Genomic DNA, 15,152 nt, shown 5'->3' with positions numbered 1-15,152 from the left:
TCTTGGCAATTGAGAAAGGCTGTTTTCTCCTCTGAATCAGTTCCCCGGAGGAGAGTGCTGGGTGACATCCCCCGAGCAGAGTTTCTTGGGCTTACAAATGGTCTCAGGCAGGAGGGAGGCTGTAGATTGTTAGGGAGAGTTAGGGAAGGGGAGAGGGGAGGCGGGAGAGTGGAGGGGGGAGGGGTCAGAGTAGAGCCAGGGTGGAAACGAAGAGGCAAAAATTCCCTGTTTTTACCCTAAAAAGGGAAGAGGGCACCTCAGTTCAAGTGGGGGCCAGGGTGGGGGCCCCTGCACCCCAGGCCCTGTCCCTCAGTGCGACAGCCCCTGAGCCTGGCCCCTCTCGCTGAGCCCTCACCCCCCACCAGCGCCCCGTCCCCTCTCCCCTCAGCCAAGGGCCGGGCCATCTTGCTGCCCATGGACCTGGATGCCCACATCAGCTCGCTGCTCAGCAGTGGTGCCAGCTGTGCAGTTGCCGCCCAGCGGAACGTCTCCAACTACAAGACGGCCCCGCGGGCCTTCCCCCGCGTCACGCCCACCCCCAACCAGTGGGACTACAAGAACATCATTGAGAAGCTGCAGGTGGGCGTGGGGCTGGGGAGTGTCCCTCCCTGTGCTGCCCACGCTCCCCGGGAAGGGGCTGGTCAGCTCGTCCACTCCTGGGGACTGCTAGGGGCAGGGGACTGAGGGGCACCATTCCAGGGTTGGTGCTCGTGAAGGGGGCCGGTACACCCCTCGCTCCCAACAGCACCTTCGTGTTTAGACAACACACTCTGTCCACTGTCTCATTGGCCTCTAGAGGGGGTGTGGTGAGTTACTATCCCCATGTGGCAGAAAATCGAGGCCCAGAGGGGGCAAAGGGTTTGCCCAAGGTCACACAGAGCTAGAGAAGGGGCTGGGAGGAAAGCCAGGGTATGCCCAGGGGCTCTGAGCAGACAGACATCACGCTCTGTCCTGGGTGGCTCCGTGGGCCCAAGGCCCCTCAGACAGGCACAGGCCAATCCGTGGGGCGCTTTGGCGTTGGGGTGGGGGGAACGGCAGTCACGCCCTGGTCATCCCTTGGGCCTGGGTGGCCTGCACCTCGCCCAGTGGTGACCCTGCCCTCCCCACGCCACCCACGCCAGGACATCATCACGGCCCTGGAGGAGCGGCTGAAGCCCCTAGTGCAGGCCGAGCTGTCCGTGCTGGTGGACGTCCTGCACTGGCCTGAGTTGCTCTTCCTGGAGGGCAGTGAGGCCCACCAGCGCTGTGAGAGTGGAGGCTTCCTGTCCAAGTGAGTGGGATGCGGGGCCGGGGCATGGGGGCGGCAGGGGCACAGCAGCCCAGGACGGGGAAAGCCCATGGGGTCAGAGGGCCGTGGTCAGGGACAGCAGCTGGAGGGGGGAGGGGGCCGCCCCAAGTGTGCCCTCCTTCCCCGCCGGCCAGGCTGATCCAGCACACCAAGGACCTCATGGAGTCGGAGGAGAAGCTGTGCGTCAAGGTGCTGAGGACGCTGCAGCAAATGCTGCTTAAGAAGACCAAGTACGGGGACCGGGTGAGTGCCCAGGTGGGCTGGATGCCGGGCGGGCTTGGCCACGAGGTCCAGGGGCTCAGGACCAGGACCGCTGGGCTGGGGGTAGAGGGTGAAATGGGCCACCGTAGGCCTTGCTCCCTTCCCTGCAGGGCAACCAGCTGCGCAAAATGCTGCTGCAAAACTACCTCCAGAACCGGAAGTCCAGCTCGCGGGGGGACCTTCCAGACCCCATGGGCACCGGTCAGTACCGCATCTCCCCTGCTTTGCCTCCGGGAGGCCCATTCGCTCTGGGCCCTTCCTTCCCCTCCCTCCACCTGCTCCCCCTTAAGGGAGTTTGCCCACTCCAGGCCTGGATCAAGACTGGTCAGCGATCGCAGCCACCCAGTGCCGGCTGGACAAGGAGGGGGCCACCAAGCTGGTGTGTGACCTCATCACCAGCACCAAGAACGAGAAGATCTTCCAGGAGAGCATTGGCCTGGCCATCCGCCTGCTGGACGGTGGCAACACCGAGATCCAGGTGTGGAGGGGGGCGGGACTGCGGGGGGCTCACCTCCTTGGGTGGTGCCCCCCGCTCAGGAGGGGGACAGTGTGCCAGTCCCTAGGCCATGGGGGTCCCTAGGCTGCAGGGCTGGGTGCCGGCGGCCAGTGTGAGTCCGGCTACTCGTGGGAGGCTCTGCCTCCCGTATCTGCCCCCGTGTCACGTGGCCCTTTTCTATCCCGCACCCCCGCCCTGCTCCAGCCGGGCCTGGGCCTGTCGCCCATCATCCTGCCCCCTATTAGTCCACCATTCTTGCTTCTCAGCCTCTGCTCAGGTCTCCTTCCCTCCTCTTCCACATCCTCAGCCTTTGGTGTCCAAGTAAAGGCCTACTGTCTCCAAAAGCCCTCTCTGATTATTTTATCTCCATTCATTTATTCATTCATTCATTCTGCATTTAGTGAGTGCCTTCTATGTGCCTGGCAGTGTTCTAGGTGCTAAGGATTCAGCAGTGAAGGAAAGAGACAAAACCCATGTTCTCTGGGTACTCGTATCCTAGTGGGGACAACAGTCCCTAACTGCAATCCCTACGTAATACGGAGAGCATGCTGGATGGTGATAATTCAGGCAGGGGGCTTCAGGAGTTCTGGGCCAGGGGTATCTTAGAAGGAGTGATGGGGAAGGCCCCTGAGAGGGGACCGTTTGAATGAGGACCCGGAAGTGAGCATGTGGAGAAGTGGGACAGGGCGCACGGGGCAGAGCCGGCAGCAGAAGGCCGTGAAGGGGAAGTGGCTGATGTGGCTGGAGGGGGTGGAGGAGGGGTGAATGGTAGAAGCTGGGGTCAGGGAGGTGGCAGGCCATCACGTGGCCTCGTGGGCACTGTGGGCCCAGGCCTGCCCCTGGGGAAGATTCAGGGTTTTGAGCAGAGGAGGGACGTGACTTAGACTTCAGAGAGACCCCTCTAGCTGCTGTGTGGGGAACTGATGGAAGGTCAAGGGCAGATGCAGGTGGGTAGGAAGCTAGTGCAGGCCTCCAGCATCACTGTCACTGGTCCTTCCTCCTCCACCTCTGCTGGTCCTGACAGCCCCCCACCCCAGCCTTAGGCGCAGGGCACAGGGGCGTCTCTGTCTCCGCCACCTTGTCCCTGCAGCACAGGATGGAGCCCCCCGGGTCTCGCCGAGGGCTGCTTAGAGCCAGACCTGGTGCTGAGGCTGCCCCCTGTCTCACTGTCCACCTGCAGAAATCCTTCTACAACCTGATGACGAGCGACAAGAAGTCAGAGCGCTTCTTCAAGGTGCTGCACGACCGCATGAAGCGGGCCCAGCAGGAGACCAAGTCCACGGTGGCCGTCAACATGAGCGACCTGGGCAGCCAGCCGCGCGAGGGCCGGGAGCCAGCAGACCCCACTGCCAAAGGTCAGGCTCAGAAGGTGCAGGGTGAGTGGGATCACGGGCCCCAGGGATGAGGACGTGGGCACAAGGCAAGGTGGGCAGGCTGGGGACTGAGGGTGGGAACGGAGGGTGAGGGTGAGGGTCTGGCTGCTCCCAGCAGCCCCAGCCTAACCAGGCCTCACCCTGCAGGCCGCGTGGCCTCCTTCTGGATGCCCAGCTCCTCATCCCGCTATTCGCTGGGCCCCAGCCTGCGCCAGGGGCACGAGGTGGGCGAGCGCGTGCAGAGCAACGAGATGGGCACGTCCGTGCTCATCATGCAGCCCATCCTGCGCTTTCTGCAGCTGCTGTGCGAGAACCACAACCGGGACCTGCAGGTGAGGCCCTGCCCCACCTGACCCCGCCTCCCCGTTCCCGGCCCTGCCTCCCGACACCTGCCCCGCCTCTGCGGGCCTGCCCCACCTCCCGACCCCGCCCATACTCCGTGCCCCGCATCCGGCCTGGGCACCACTGCTCTGAGACCGGCAAGGCCCCCACCCCTGCAGCCTGCAGCACGCGGTCCCCAGGCGGGCCCCTCCCTCCCTGCTGCAGCGGTGCCACGCCCCGCCCCTCCTGTGCTCTTCAGAACTTCCTGCGCTGCCAGAACAACAAGACCAACTACAACCTGGTGTGCGAGACTCTGCAATTCCTGGACATCATGTGCGGCAGCACCACGGGCGGTCTGGGGCTGCTGGGGCTCTACATCAACGAGGACAACGTGGGCCTCGTCATCCAGACCCTGGAGACCCTCACCGAGTATTGCCAGGGCCCCTGCCACGAGAACCAGGTGAGCTGTCGGAGCGGCGCATGGCAGCGTGGACATGGGGGAGGATGGAGCAGGCCAGGCAGGGGACAGACCGAGGCCCCTGGAGCTGCCACGATTCTGAGGGGGCCCAGGCCCCGTGTCACCCCCCACTCCTGCCTCCCGCCAGACCTGCATCGTGACGCACGAGTCCAATGGCATAGACATCATCACCGCGCTGATTCTCAATGACATCAGTCCCCTGTGCAAGTACCGTATGGACCTGGTGCTGCAACTCAAGGTGGGGCCCTTGGCAGCCCACGTGAGCATGCGTGGGTGTGCATGTGATGCGTGTGTTGAGTGTACATGCTGGTGTGTGTGATGTTAGCATTGTGTGTGTGTGTGCGGTGTGGGCATCACGTGTGCAAGCATGGGTGACGTGCAGGTGTGTGATGTGTGCATGTTTGTACACACAAGTGCTTGTGTGAGCAAACGTGTTGGATGTACACTTGCTCTAGAAGCAGACATGTTCTGGGTTTATCCGAGGGCCTGCTGTGTCCGTGTCTGCTATCTGGGGGTTGCACAGGGTGGGGGAAGGTGGCCTGTGGGTGGACTGGATACGCAGCACCCTTCTCACAGCAAGCCCTGGGGGTAAGTGGGGAGCAAGAAGGCCACGGGACTTACGGGCCAAGAGAGGCTGTTACGGAGTAGTCAGTGGAGGGGGTGGCGGGGGCCCTCAGACTGTGGCCTGTCCCTCCCTCCTCTCCCCCAGGACAACGCCTCCAAGCTGCTCCTGGCTCTGATGGAGAGCCGGCACGACAGTGAAAACGCCGAGCGCATCCTCATCAGCCTGCGGCCCCAGGAGCTGGTGAGGCTGGGCTGGCGGTCAGGTGGGGAGGCGGACCAGGTGGGATGTGCGGGGCTGGGGATCAGAGCCCAGCCCGCCCTACGCCCCAGGAAGAGGGCATTCAGCAGCGCCTGCCCCGGCAGGTGGACGTCATCAAGAAGGCCTACCTGCAGGAGGAGGAGCGTGAGAACTCGGACGTGAGCCCACGTGAAGTGGGCCACAACATCTACATCCTGGCGCTGCAGGTACCGGCCCCACCCCACGGCCACGCCCTAGCGGCCACGCCCCCACCGGCGACCCCGACCCAGTGACTGTGCGCTGCCATCTCACTCAGCTCTCCAGGCACAACAAGCAGCTGCAGCACCTGCTGAAGCCCGTGAAGCGCATCCAAGAGGAGGAAGCCGAGGGCATCTCTTCCATGGTGGGGGCCCAGAGGATGGGGCTGGGCGTCGGGCTGGGCGTGGGGCGGGGCTGGGTGGGAGATTGGATGGGATAGTATTGGAGGTGCGGCTAGGAATTGGAGGGCATGGCTATGACTCGGGGGCGGGGCTGAGGGCAGAGCTGAGACCTCAGATCCTGGCTGGAATCTGGGATGAGGCTGGGGGCGGGGCCAGGAACTTAGGGCAGACCTGTGGCCCAAGGCCTTGGCTTGAACCTGAGCAAAGAGCCAGCTCAGAATTGGGGGGCGGGGCTGAGGACCGGTGGGAGCCGGCCTGGTGGCCAGGGATGTAACGGGGACAGAGGAGTGGGAGCAAGGCTGCGGTGTGGGTCTGGGGCGTCTGGAAGCCTGGAGCAGGACCTAGGGGTGCACCTGGGCAGGACTGTGGAGGGTGCTGACTGTCCTATAGGATTGTCTCCCACTTTGGGGCTGGGTCTGGTCTAGCTGGGGGTCACTCAGTGGGGTGTAGTTCAGAGCTGGGCCCCAGCATGGAGGTGGGGGCGGGCCTGACCTCGGCATCCCCCCCGCCCCCAGCTCAGCCTCAACAACAAGCAGCTGTCACAGATGCTCAAGTCCTCAGCACCGGCACAGGAGGAGGAGGAGGACCCCCTGGCCTACTATGAGAACCACACGTCTCAGATAGAGGTGGGACCCGAGAATAGCTGGGGGCCGCGAGTGAGGGCTGGGCCCTCGGGGGCCACGGCTCAGATGTGACCAGGTGCCCGTGTGCGTCCAGATCGTGCGGCAGGACCGCAGCATGGAGCAGATCGTGTTCCCGGTGCCCGGCATCTGCCAGTTCCTGACGGAGGAGACCAAGCACCGGCTCTTCACCACCACCGAGCAGGACGAGCAGGGTAGCAAAGTGAGCGACTTCTTCGACCAGTCCTCCTTCCTGCACAACGAGATGGAGTGGCAGCGCAAGCTCCGCAGTGAGGACCCCGCGGGCCGGCAGGAGGGCAGGGGTGGGGGGCTGGAGCTGCTCACTGATACCCCTGATGCCTCCCTCGCCTACTGGTGGGGGTCCCACCCCTGCCCCAAGGAGGGCTCCGATCACGTTTTCCTCCTGAAGTGGGGCCTGGAGCTTGTGCAGGCTCTGCGGTCTGGTATGGGGTGGGCAGATGGTGTTAATCAGGGGCCCCCCCTTACCCTGGCCCCGCCACCTCCTCCCCCAGGCATGCCACTCATCTACTGGTTCTCCCGCCGCATGACTCTGTGGGGCAGCATCTCCTTCAACCTGGCGGTTTTTATCAACATCATCATCGCCTTCTTCTACCCCTACGTGGAGGGCGCATCCACAGGTGAGGACGCAGGGCTGGCAGGTGGCGGCCCTGAGCCTTCCATGCTCCCTCCTCTGATGTGAGCTGGCCAGGCTCTGAGGGGACTGGATGCAGAGTGGGGAGAAGCACCCCCTTCACTGGCCTCTGCACCTCATCACGGGGATGGATAGGGTCCTTGACCTCTGGAGGCAGCACACACACATACAAGGCAGAGACCAGTTACGGTAGCAGCAGATGGAGAGGGCCTCCTACCTTAGGCCTCCAGATGCAGGTGTGATGGGCAGGGCCCTACAGCCAGGTGAGCAGGAACTTACAGGGAAGGCTCCCAGAAAGGGGTAGCTTCTTGGGGTCTGTTGGGTGGGTGGGCTTGAGCAAGCCGCCCTATCCCTGCTCCCTGGCCCCCAGGTGTGCTGGGCTCCCCCCTCATCTCGCTGCTGTTCTGGATCCTCATCTGCTTCTCCATCGCGGCCCTGTTCACCAAGCGCTATAGCATCCGCCCCCTCATCGTGGCGCTCATCCTGCGCTCCATCTACTACCTGGGCATTGGGCCCACGCTCAACATCCTGGGTGCCCTCAACGTGAGTGCCAGAGGACCCCCACCGCCCACCCCCAACCCCTCCTGGCCTTGTCACGCAGCTGGACCTGAAGCTGGCCTGCTGCTCTGCCCCTTCCCCCTGGTCCCTGTGTTGGGATCCCAAGCTCATTATAGACCCGAGGTTGGGACCACTCTGTGTCTCCTCCTTCCCCTGGACAACTCGGGGCAGCAGGCACTCAGAGCCAGCCAGCCAGGAGCCGCTTTGGAGCACCAGCGTCAGGGCTGCTGGGTTCCCAGTGTGAGTTGTGCACTGCCCGAAGGCACATTGAGGACATCAAAGATTTATGTGTTATGACAGTTTCCTGACAGGTAGAAATAAAGTGTCTCGAGCACGTGGGGGGTGCCTTTTCCTAACTTACCTAGTCACTGTAAAGGCTAAGGACTGTCTTCTCTGACCCGTTCTCCTTTATCTGCATCTCACTTTCTTCCTGGCGTTGGGGACCCAAGGGGCTTCTCCTCTATTCTAGTCCCAGAAGCCCAGATGCATTTCAAGAAGCATTTTTATTAAGGCCGTGTTTGCCAGGCTGAGCAGGACCAGCTCAGATCCACTCCCCTGAAGACCCAGCCTTCGCCTCGGCTCTAGGCACCGGCTGGGCCTGGCAACAGGGGTGGAGATTCAGGGTGGGTAGTAGGGTACTGACCCCCATGCCCTGCACTTGCCCACAGCTGACCAACAAGATCGTGTTCGTGGTGAGCTTCGTGGGCAACCGTGGCACCTTCATCCGGGGCTATAAGGCCATGGTCATGGACATGGAGTTCCTGTACCACGTCGGCTACATCCTGACGAGTGTCCTGGGCCTCTTTGCCCATGAGCTCTTCTACAGCATCCTGGTGAGGCCTGGGTGGGGCTGGGCAGGGGCAGGGGCAGGCAGCTGGGGCTTCCTGCCAGTTGCTAACAGTTCCCCAGCCCCAGGCCTCTTGCTGCTGGGCTGGGAGGAGTGGATTTCCAGTGTCCTCCTCCGCTGGACCCCAGCCTGGCCTTCAAGGCCCTGATATCTACTTATGGCCCCATCTCCCCTGTACAGTGGGGGTCCAAGCCTGGACTCTTGAGCCAGACCATCTGGGTTTGCATTCCCAGTGTGGCCCCTCCTAGCTGTGTAACTTTGGGCAGGTTTCTTAACTGCCCGTGCCTCAGTTTCCTCATCTGTAAAATGGGGATAATTAAAGGCACCTGCCCTCTAGAATAATTGTGAGGATGAAGTGAGCTAACACACAACAGTTGTGTAGAGTGTGTCCTGGCACGTAGCAAGCACACTGTAAGTGTTGGCCATCCTTCTGCTGCGTGTGGTATGCGCTGCCCATTCCACCCTCTAGCCTTCCCCTGGACCTCTCCGTTTCCTGGGCCTTGGAACTCCAGGTTCCTCGGAGACGACGGCCCCAACGGGCCTGCCAGCCTGGTTCCTCCTGCCCAAGAGCAGACGCCGCTGGGGGAGGCGGGGGGAACCACTGGTAGGCAGGTAGCCCATGGGTCCAGCGGCGGCCCCATCTCTGCCCTGCAGCTCTTTGACCTCATCTACCGCGAAGAGACGCTGTTCAATGTCATCAAGAGTGTGACCCGCAACGGCCGCTCCATCCTGCTGACCGCCCTGCTGGCCCTCATCCTGGTCTACCTCTTCTCCATTGTTGGCTTCCTCTTCCTCAAGGATGACTTCATTCTCGAGGTCGACCGGCTGCCAGGCAACCACTCCAGAGGTCTGGGGGCACCTCTCCTGGGCGGGTGTGTGGGGATGAGGGCTGGAGTCGGGACCAGGGCCTGGAAGTGCTTATCCCACCAGGCCCCCTGCCTCAGTTTCTCCTCTTGGGTTCTGGGTGGGGGTCTAGCTCACTGCCTCCCTCTTCCCTGGACAGACTGAGGGAGTGGGAGCGCCTTGGGTCGCTCTTGTTTGAAGACCCTGTGGTTCATGTTAAACTCGGTACTTGTGGGAGCTGCCGGTGCGCCAGGGCTAGGGGTGCAGACCCCCCTCCCGGCCCTTGGAGCACAGCCCGGCGGGGGCAGGTACATGGAGACCCTTCACTGTAGCCAGGCAGTGGGGAACTGGTAGGATCAGGGCAGGCTTCCTGGAGGATGTGATGTTGGGGCCAGAGCTGGGGAGATGATGAGGACAGTCCTTGGACCTCCTGATTTTGATCCTGTCCCCTCCAGCCAGCCCCCTGGGGATGCCACATGGAGCTGCCACATTTGTGGACACGTGCAGTGGGGACAACATGGACTGTGTCTCAGGGGTCGTGGTACCCGAGGTCCTGGCAGGTGAGGGCAGTGCGTCCTGGGAGTCAGGTGCGGTGGGGCAGAGGCAGGTGGCCTGGCCTGGGGCTGAGCACGTGCTCTGCTTGCAGAGGATGAGGAGCTGGACAGCACGGAGCGGGCCTGTGACACCCTGCTCATGTGCATCGTCACCGTCATGAACCACGGGCTGCGCAATGGTGGCGGTGTGGGTGACATTCTCCGCAAGCCCTCCAAAGACGTGAGTGCCCCCTGCCCCCTCCCCAGTCCACGGGGGCCCAGCCCCGCCCTCAGGTCATGGCTGGCAGAGCAGCTTGGCCTCCCTCCATCTTCAGGGTTGCGAGTCCCTGCACCTTTGCGTCCCCTTCTCCCCGCTGTCCCGCCCAGTCCCGTGCAGTTACGGTGTAGCTGAGCTATCCAGGCCCCTGTCTACCCAGGCATCCCCACCAGCTCACTGTAGATGCTCTGAGGAAAGACCTTGGCACCCGGCTTTCCCAGGCTAGGGAAGCCGTGAGTCAGACAGCGGGCGGGTCCCCGGCCACAGCGGCTTCATCTGAGAGGCAGAGCCCTGGCCCGCAGCCAGGGTAGGCAGGGTGGGGAAGCCGGGCTGGCTCCATAAGGAGGCCTCAGGGTTTGGCTCGGGCAGCCCCACGTTCTCAGAATGTCAGTCTGTCCCTAGTGGCACGAGGGTGAGAAGCTGCTCCTTGGCCAGAGGGTTTCTAGAACGAGTGAGACCAGGTGTCCTGAGGGCAGGCAGAGGAGTTCAGAGCTGCTCTTCCCCTAACCAGCAGTCAGGGGCGGGCCATGCCCGCAGGCCTGGCTCCCCACGCCAGACTCCTCGAGGGCCTCGTCCCGGCCGCTGAGTCCTCATCCACACTCAGGGCCTCTGATTGTGATTCTCGTTCTGTGCGGTGAGGCTGGGTCCTCTCTGCCATCTTCAGGGCCCTGGGAGCCAGAGGCCCTTATTCCCTTCAGATGGGGGCTGCTGACCCCAGCCTCCCTGCCTTCCCCCCCGTAGGAGTCTCTCTTCCCGGCCCGCGTGGTCTATGACCTCCTGTTCTTCTTCATTGTCATCATCATCGTGCTGAACCTCATCTTTGGGGTGATTATCGACACCTTCGCCGACTTGCGCAGTGAGAAGCAGAAGAAGGAAGAAATTCTCAAGACCACGTGCTTCATCTGTGGTGAGGCTAGGCTCCTGCCTGAGGAGGCCGTGGCCGTCGTCGGCCTCAGTCTGGCCCTTCCCAGATTCCTGTGGCCGCCGGGGAGCCCTGCCCTGGGGCCGACGGCTTGGTGGCTGTTCGCTCATCCCAGAACTGGGGAGAACAGGACCCTGCCCGAACTTGGAGTCATAGAAGGGAGTGGGAAAGGGCCTCAGAAATCCTCCCTTTAAACTCTCTGGGTCTCAGATGAGGAACGAGCCTGGTCAGTGGCCTCAAACCTCTGGTCTCAGTCCAGGGCCTTTCTCCCCACCCCCTAGGTATGAAGTGCAGGTCCCCTCACAGCGACTGCAGGCAAAGAAGCAGGTGGGCCCCTGTAGGACAGGACCCTCATCCAAGCTCTTCCAGCTCCCTGGCCCCCGGGATCCTGGCGTCTGCTCCCATGGTCCCCTCTGTGCTGCGGCAGGGCGGGGGCTCCATGGCTGTGTGACCGCTGCTTTAAATAGAAGTGACCTAAAGAGACCAGAGTGGGCTGTCGCCTGCATTCATCAGAACTTCCAGCCCAAGAACAATGTCCCCACTGCATCGGAAGGCCGTGCCTGCCCACCGGGTCTCTTGGAGGCGGGGGAGGGCGTGTACCCTCACCCCCATCTCCTGCCTCTGCAGGTCTGGAGAGGGACAAGTTTGACAACAAGACGGTGTCATTTGAGGAGCACATCAAGTTCGAGCACAACATGTGGAACTACCTGTATTTCATTGTGCTGGTCCGTGTGAAGAACAAGACGGACTACACAGGGCCCGAGAGCTACGTGGCCCAGATGATCAAGGTGTGGACCCTGGAGGGGGGGGGGGTCAGGACAACTGTGGATACTCGTTAAGAGGCAGCAGGGGACAAGGAACAGCTGGAGCCGACCTCGGCTACTCGGGAGCCCCGCAGGCTGCTGTGCTGCAGGGGGGCCTCCGGAAAAGAGCCCCCAGAGGACGCGCGTGGTGTCCGGGGCCCGTGGGTGCCTGATGCGAGGTGGCCCTGCTTGTGCGGCTGCTCAGTGGCCCTTTCTGAGGGGCCTTTTCTAGCTGGGCGAGAGGGAGGGCAGCTTTCTGAAGCCTGGGTGGTCGCAGGCCAAGAGGGCGCCTGGATGAACTTTAAACTGTCAAACTTAGGATAAATCAACCATCACTCCAATGCAGGAGCGAAGGGAGTGAAGGCCGTGAGTAATAAAGGTCTGGGAGCATTTAGGGTAAAGGATGCCCATCAGTCCCATCAGACGTAGTGCATCTTCAGATTATTGCACATTAGAGAAAATGCAGCCTAAAAGGAAAGAAAGGTGGGGAGGGGGTTCTGTACGTCTTTTGAGTCTGTATTTGGATTGGTCTTTGAGCGCAGGTATTATCTGTTGATCTGAGAATTCAGAGCTTGCCACAAGGAACCAGAAAGCTGCTCGGTGTCCCCTCCCGCTCTGCCTCTGTCCCGGGAAATGTGGCTTTGCCTCATGTGTCAGATGCCAGCCACCCTCAGCAGAGCCCTGCTCCCTCAATGCACCATGTGTCTGACTCGCATCTTCCTGGGGTGTGGGGCGTGCTGTCTGGGCGGGAGGAAGGAAGGAAGGAAGGGAGGGAGGAGAGGCAGGGTCTGGGTGCAGAGGCCTGCCTTCCACCGCTCGCAGGGTGTTTGTTAGGAGAGTAAACAGGTGGTGTTGGTACCAGTGGGAGACTCGGGCTGTCTAACGGAAATTGGCCTGTCTCAGTGCTGTGGCCTACCCGCCCGCTCAGGGTCACTGCCAGCTCACTCTGGCCCCAGGGAGGACCCAGGTCAATTCAGATTTTCCCGTGACACATCCCTGGGGAGTAATCTGGCCAAGGGTGTGGTAGCAGGCTCCCCCCACACAACTGCTTTTCTAAACAAGGCCTTCCTAGGCTGGACCCAAGCTCGCTCACCCCACTGGTGATGTTTTTCAGAACAAGAACCTGGACTGGTTCCCCCGGATGCGGGCCATGTCACTGGTGAGCAACGAGGGGGAGGGGGAGCAGAACGAGATCCGGATTCTTCAGGACAAGCTCAACTCCACCATGAAGCTGGTGTCGCACCTCACTGCCCAGCTCAACGAGCTCAAGGAGCAGGTGTGCCCCTAGCCCTGTCCTGGCAGCACACCGGCAGCCTCAGGGCCTGCCTGGTGGCGTGGGGGAGGGTGTTGGGGCCTTCACGCTCCCCCTGCCCTCTTTCCTGCTGGCTCCTGTTCTTTTCCCCTCTGTGGAAAGCTAGACGCGGTCGTGGCCCCTATCCTTGCACCCCAGAAAGACAGGGCTGAGCGGAACCTCGCGCTGGTGTGGGGGCCTCCCTTCTCTAGCGAGTCCCCCTCAGGCGTTGACTGGTGACAGGGAGGGTAAGGCCTCTTTCCGCTTCTCAAGAAAGATCCCCTCTTGCCCAGAGCATCCTCCGCTCCATCTGGCAGTGACTAAATGAAATCGGTAGCCCCTCTTTTAGGTGGCGTGCTTTCCCAGCTGCACCAAATCAGTGGTTTGTGACGCGCTGAGGACAAGGGTTTGGGGCTGACATCCCTGCTACACCCTGGGGCGCCTCGGCCTGCCGCCAGGGCTGAACCGCAGCTGGGGGGAGGGTGGGCTCTGGGCGGCCTGATCCAACCTGACGGCATCTGTTTAAATCTAGATGACGGAGCAGCGGAAACGCAGGCAACGCTTGGGCTTCGTGGATGTCCAGAACTGCATGAGCCGCTGAGTGGAGCCACAGAAGGCCCGTCAGGCCACATGTGACACTGGAGAGCTGAGAGTGGGAACACTGCCCCTCAAGGCCAGGTGCCCACCCAACCCCCAGCTCCACCTCTGCCAGACCCCGCCCCAGGCCAGCGTAGACTCTAACCAGCCTAGAGGGGAAACTAGAGCTGACAGTCCTGCCCAGACCAAGCTCTTAAAAAAAACTCAGAAACTCAGTGGGACTCGGCTTACCTTAATGCCTAAGTCCTCTTAAAGGACTATTGCTTTGTCCCTTAAAGCAATGACTGATGTGCCTTTGTATTCCTCCTGGTGGGTGATTAGGAGTGGGGTCTCCTTTTTATTCAAGCACTACATTTTGGTTACTGCCACCTCTGGAGGGGTGCGGTGATGCTGTCGCTAGTGAGTTTAGGGCTTTGTTATTTAACTTATTCACGGTGCCAGGCTCAGCCCTGGCCAGGGCCGTGCGGCCCCCGTGCCTCAGAACTGCCGTGTACAGTGCGTAGACCTCAGTGTCTGAGTCCACGCCACCCCCTCTGCACGGCCCTGGCTGGACTGGTGACCATAGGCTTGGTCCTGAGACCTGCCTCCTCCTGGGGAAGAGTCACACGCCCAGGTGACAGGGCTGGGGCGTGTTAACCGGGGCTGGTTTTGACTGCTTGTGTTTTCTCCTTTTGGTGTAATGTTTTACAAATCCTTTGGCCCGAGAACTAATATGTTAATTACCTTAAATAAATTAATAAATCTAGTCCGTTAGAAAGGGAGGCTGGCTCCCGTGCTCCCCAGGGGCTGGGGTGGGTGGTGACGTGGCACTGGCAGAGGACAGAATACGAGCCCTGCCTGCTGGCCTAACCTTGGGCTCTTGGGAGATGCTGAATGCCATCCTGTCTTGCAGCGATTCCGGGACAGAACTGTACTACGGGATAACTGGTTTCTATCATAATCCTATGAATTTTATTTTATGCATTTCAAAACACAGTGAGGAGTCCAGGTACAATGAGGTTAAGAACCCACTTCCACTTCTTCCCAACAAGGGGTGCTGTCAGCCCTGCCCTACCCCTTCTCTCAGCTCTGTTCTTGACAAGAAACCTGAAGTAGGGAATGTAAACGTCTACTGGTAAGAGCTAAGGTTCCGTGGAGTAATAAGGTGACCCTGTGTGTGTCCCCGGCCAGGGGAGGGGGCCTGCCATGTGGCCTCCCACAGAACCTGCCCCGAGTGCTGAAGCCGACTCAAGCCGAGGCCCTGCCTGGCCTGTTGGTAGCTCTACTCTGCCCCTTAAGCCAACTTGGAACATGGCTTTTCTGCAAGGTCAGGGGTAGAGGACTGAGCTCTGGCCTTCTGAGTCAGTGGGGAGGAGGGCCAAGCAGGTTTTTCTCATCCCTCTGTCATACACCTCCTGCTGCTTTCTGTTTGCAACAGGACGCCTTCTTCAGTACTGACCGCTATTTTTGGCTCTCTCCCAGGAGCTCCTACAACAAAAGGGAGCCTGTGAATCTTGCCAGGAGCCAGCCAGACCTCTGTTGGCAGGTGGGGCTCCTGTGGCCGTGCAGGAAGCACCTTGCCCAGAGGCCCCGTCACCTTCCCTTCTCAGGCCCAGACGGAGACCCGCACTTCCTCTCCTGGAGGACATCCTAGCCTGACTGGTGGGCGGGCGGATGCTCAACTGGCGTCCCTCCTCAGGCCAGAGCTTTCTTTAGAGCAACAAGGGCTTCCTTTCTTGTGAAGGCCAGA

General features: G+C 61.3%; 1 protein-coding gene across 4 annotated transcripts in view; it reads left to right on the top strand.

The window, feature by feature from the left end:
* ITPR3 (inositol 1,4,5-trisphosphate receptor type 3) overlaps positions 1-15,032 on the top strand; it is a 65,904-nt gene extending 50,872 nt beyond the window's left edge. For 2 of the 4 annotated variants that reach the window (XM_061196385.1, XM_061196384.1), the window contains exons 35-58: positions 389-579; positions 1,122-1,270; positions 1,423-1,531; positions 1,660-1,750; positions 1,858-2,027; positions 3,226-3,400; positions 3,566-3,750; positions 3,999-4,199; positions 4,345-4,455; positions 4,927-5,022; positions 5,145-5,246; positions 5,336-5,422; positions 5,975-6,085; positions 6,177-6,369; positions 6,613-6,738; positions 7,123-7,295; positions 7,979-8,143; positions 8,812-9,004; positions 9,456-9,560; positions 9,647-9,774; positions 10,552-10,717; positions 11,360-11,520; positions 12,650-12,811; positions 13,359-15,032. In XM_061196385.1, coding sequence (XP_061052368.1) covers positions 389-579; positions 1,122-1,270; positions 1,423-1,531; positions 1,660-1,750; positions 1,858-2,027; positions 3,226-3,400; positions 3,566-3,750; positions 3,999-4,199; positions 4,345-4,455; positions 4,927-5,022; positions 5,145-5,246; positions 5,336-5,422; positions 5,975-6,085; positions 6,177-6,369; positions 6,613-6,738; positions 7,123-7,295; positions 7,979-8,143; positions 8,812-9,004; positions 9,456-9,560; positions 9,647-9,774; positions 10,552-10,717; positions 11,360-11,520; positions 12,650-12,811; positions 13,359-13,427 — 3,419 coding nt within the window. In that variant the 3' untranslated portion in view covers positions 13,428-15,032. Of the gene's footprint in view, positions 1-388; positions 580-1,121; positions 1,271-1,422; positions 1,532-1,638; positions 1,751-1,857; positions 2,028-3,225; positions 3,422-3,565; positions 3,751-3,998; positions 4,200-4,344; positions 4,456-4,926; positions 5,023-5,144; positions 5,247-5,335; positions 5,423-5,974; positions 6,086-6,176; positions 6,370-6,612; positions 6,739-7,122; positions 7,296-7,978; positions 8,144-8,811; positions 9,005-9,455; positions 9,561-9,646; positions 9,775-10,551; positions 10,718-11,359; positions 11,521-12,649; positions 12,812-13,358 lie in introns of all 4 variants that reach the window. The other 2 variants (XM_061196383.1, XM_061196382.1) reach the window with 2 other exon arrangements.
* The last annotated feature ends 120 nt before the right edge of the window (positions 15,033-15,152 follow it).

Source organism: Eubalaena glacialis, chromosome 7 (genome assembly GCF_028564815.1).
Source record: "Eubalaena glacialis isolate mEubGla1 chromosome 7, mEubGla1.1.hap2.+ XY, whole genome shotgun sequence".
NCBI classification, from domain to species: Eukaryota; Metazoa; Chordata; class Mammalia; order Artiodactyla; family Balaenidae; genus Eubalaena; species Eubalaena glacialis.
Note: the sequence above shows the minus strand (reverse complement) of the source record. Positions and strands in the feature narration are given on the sequence as shown.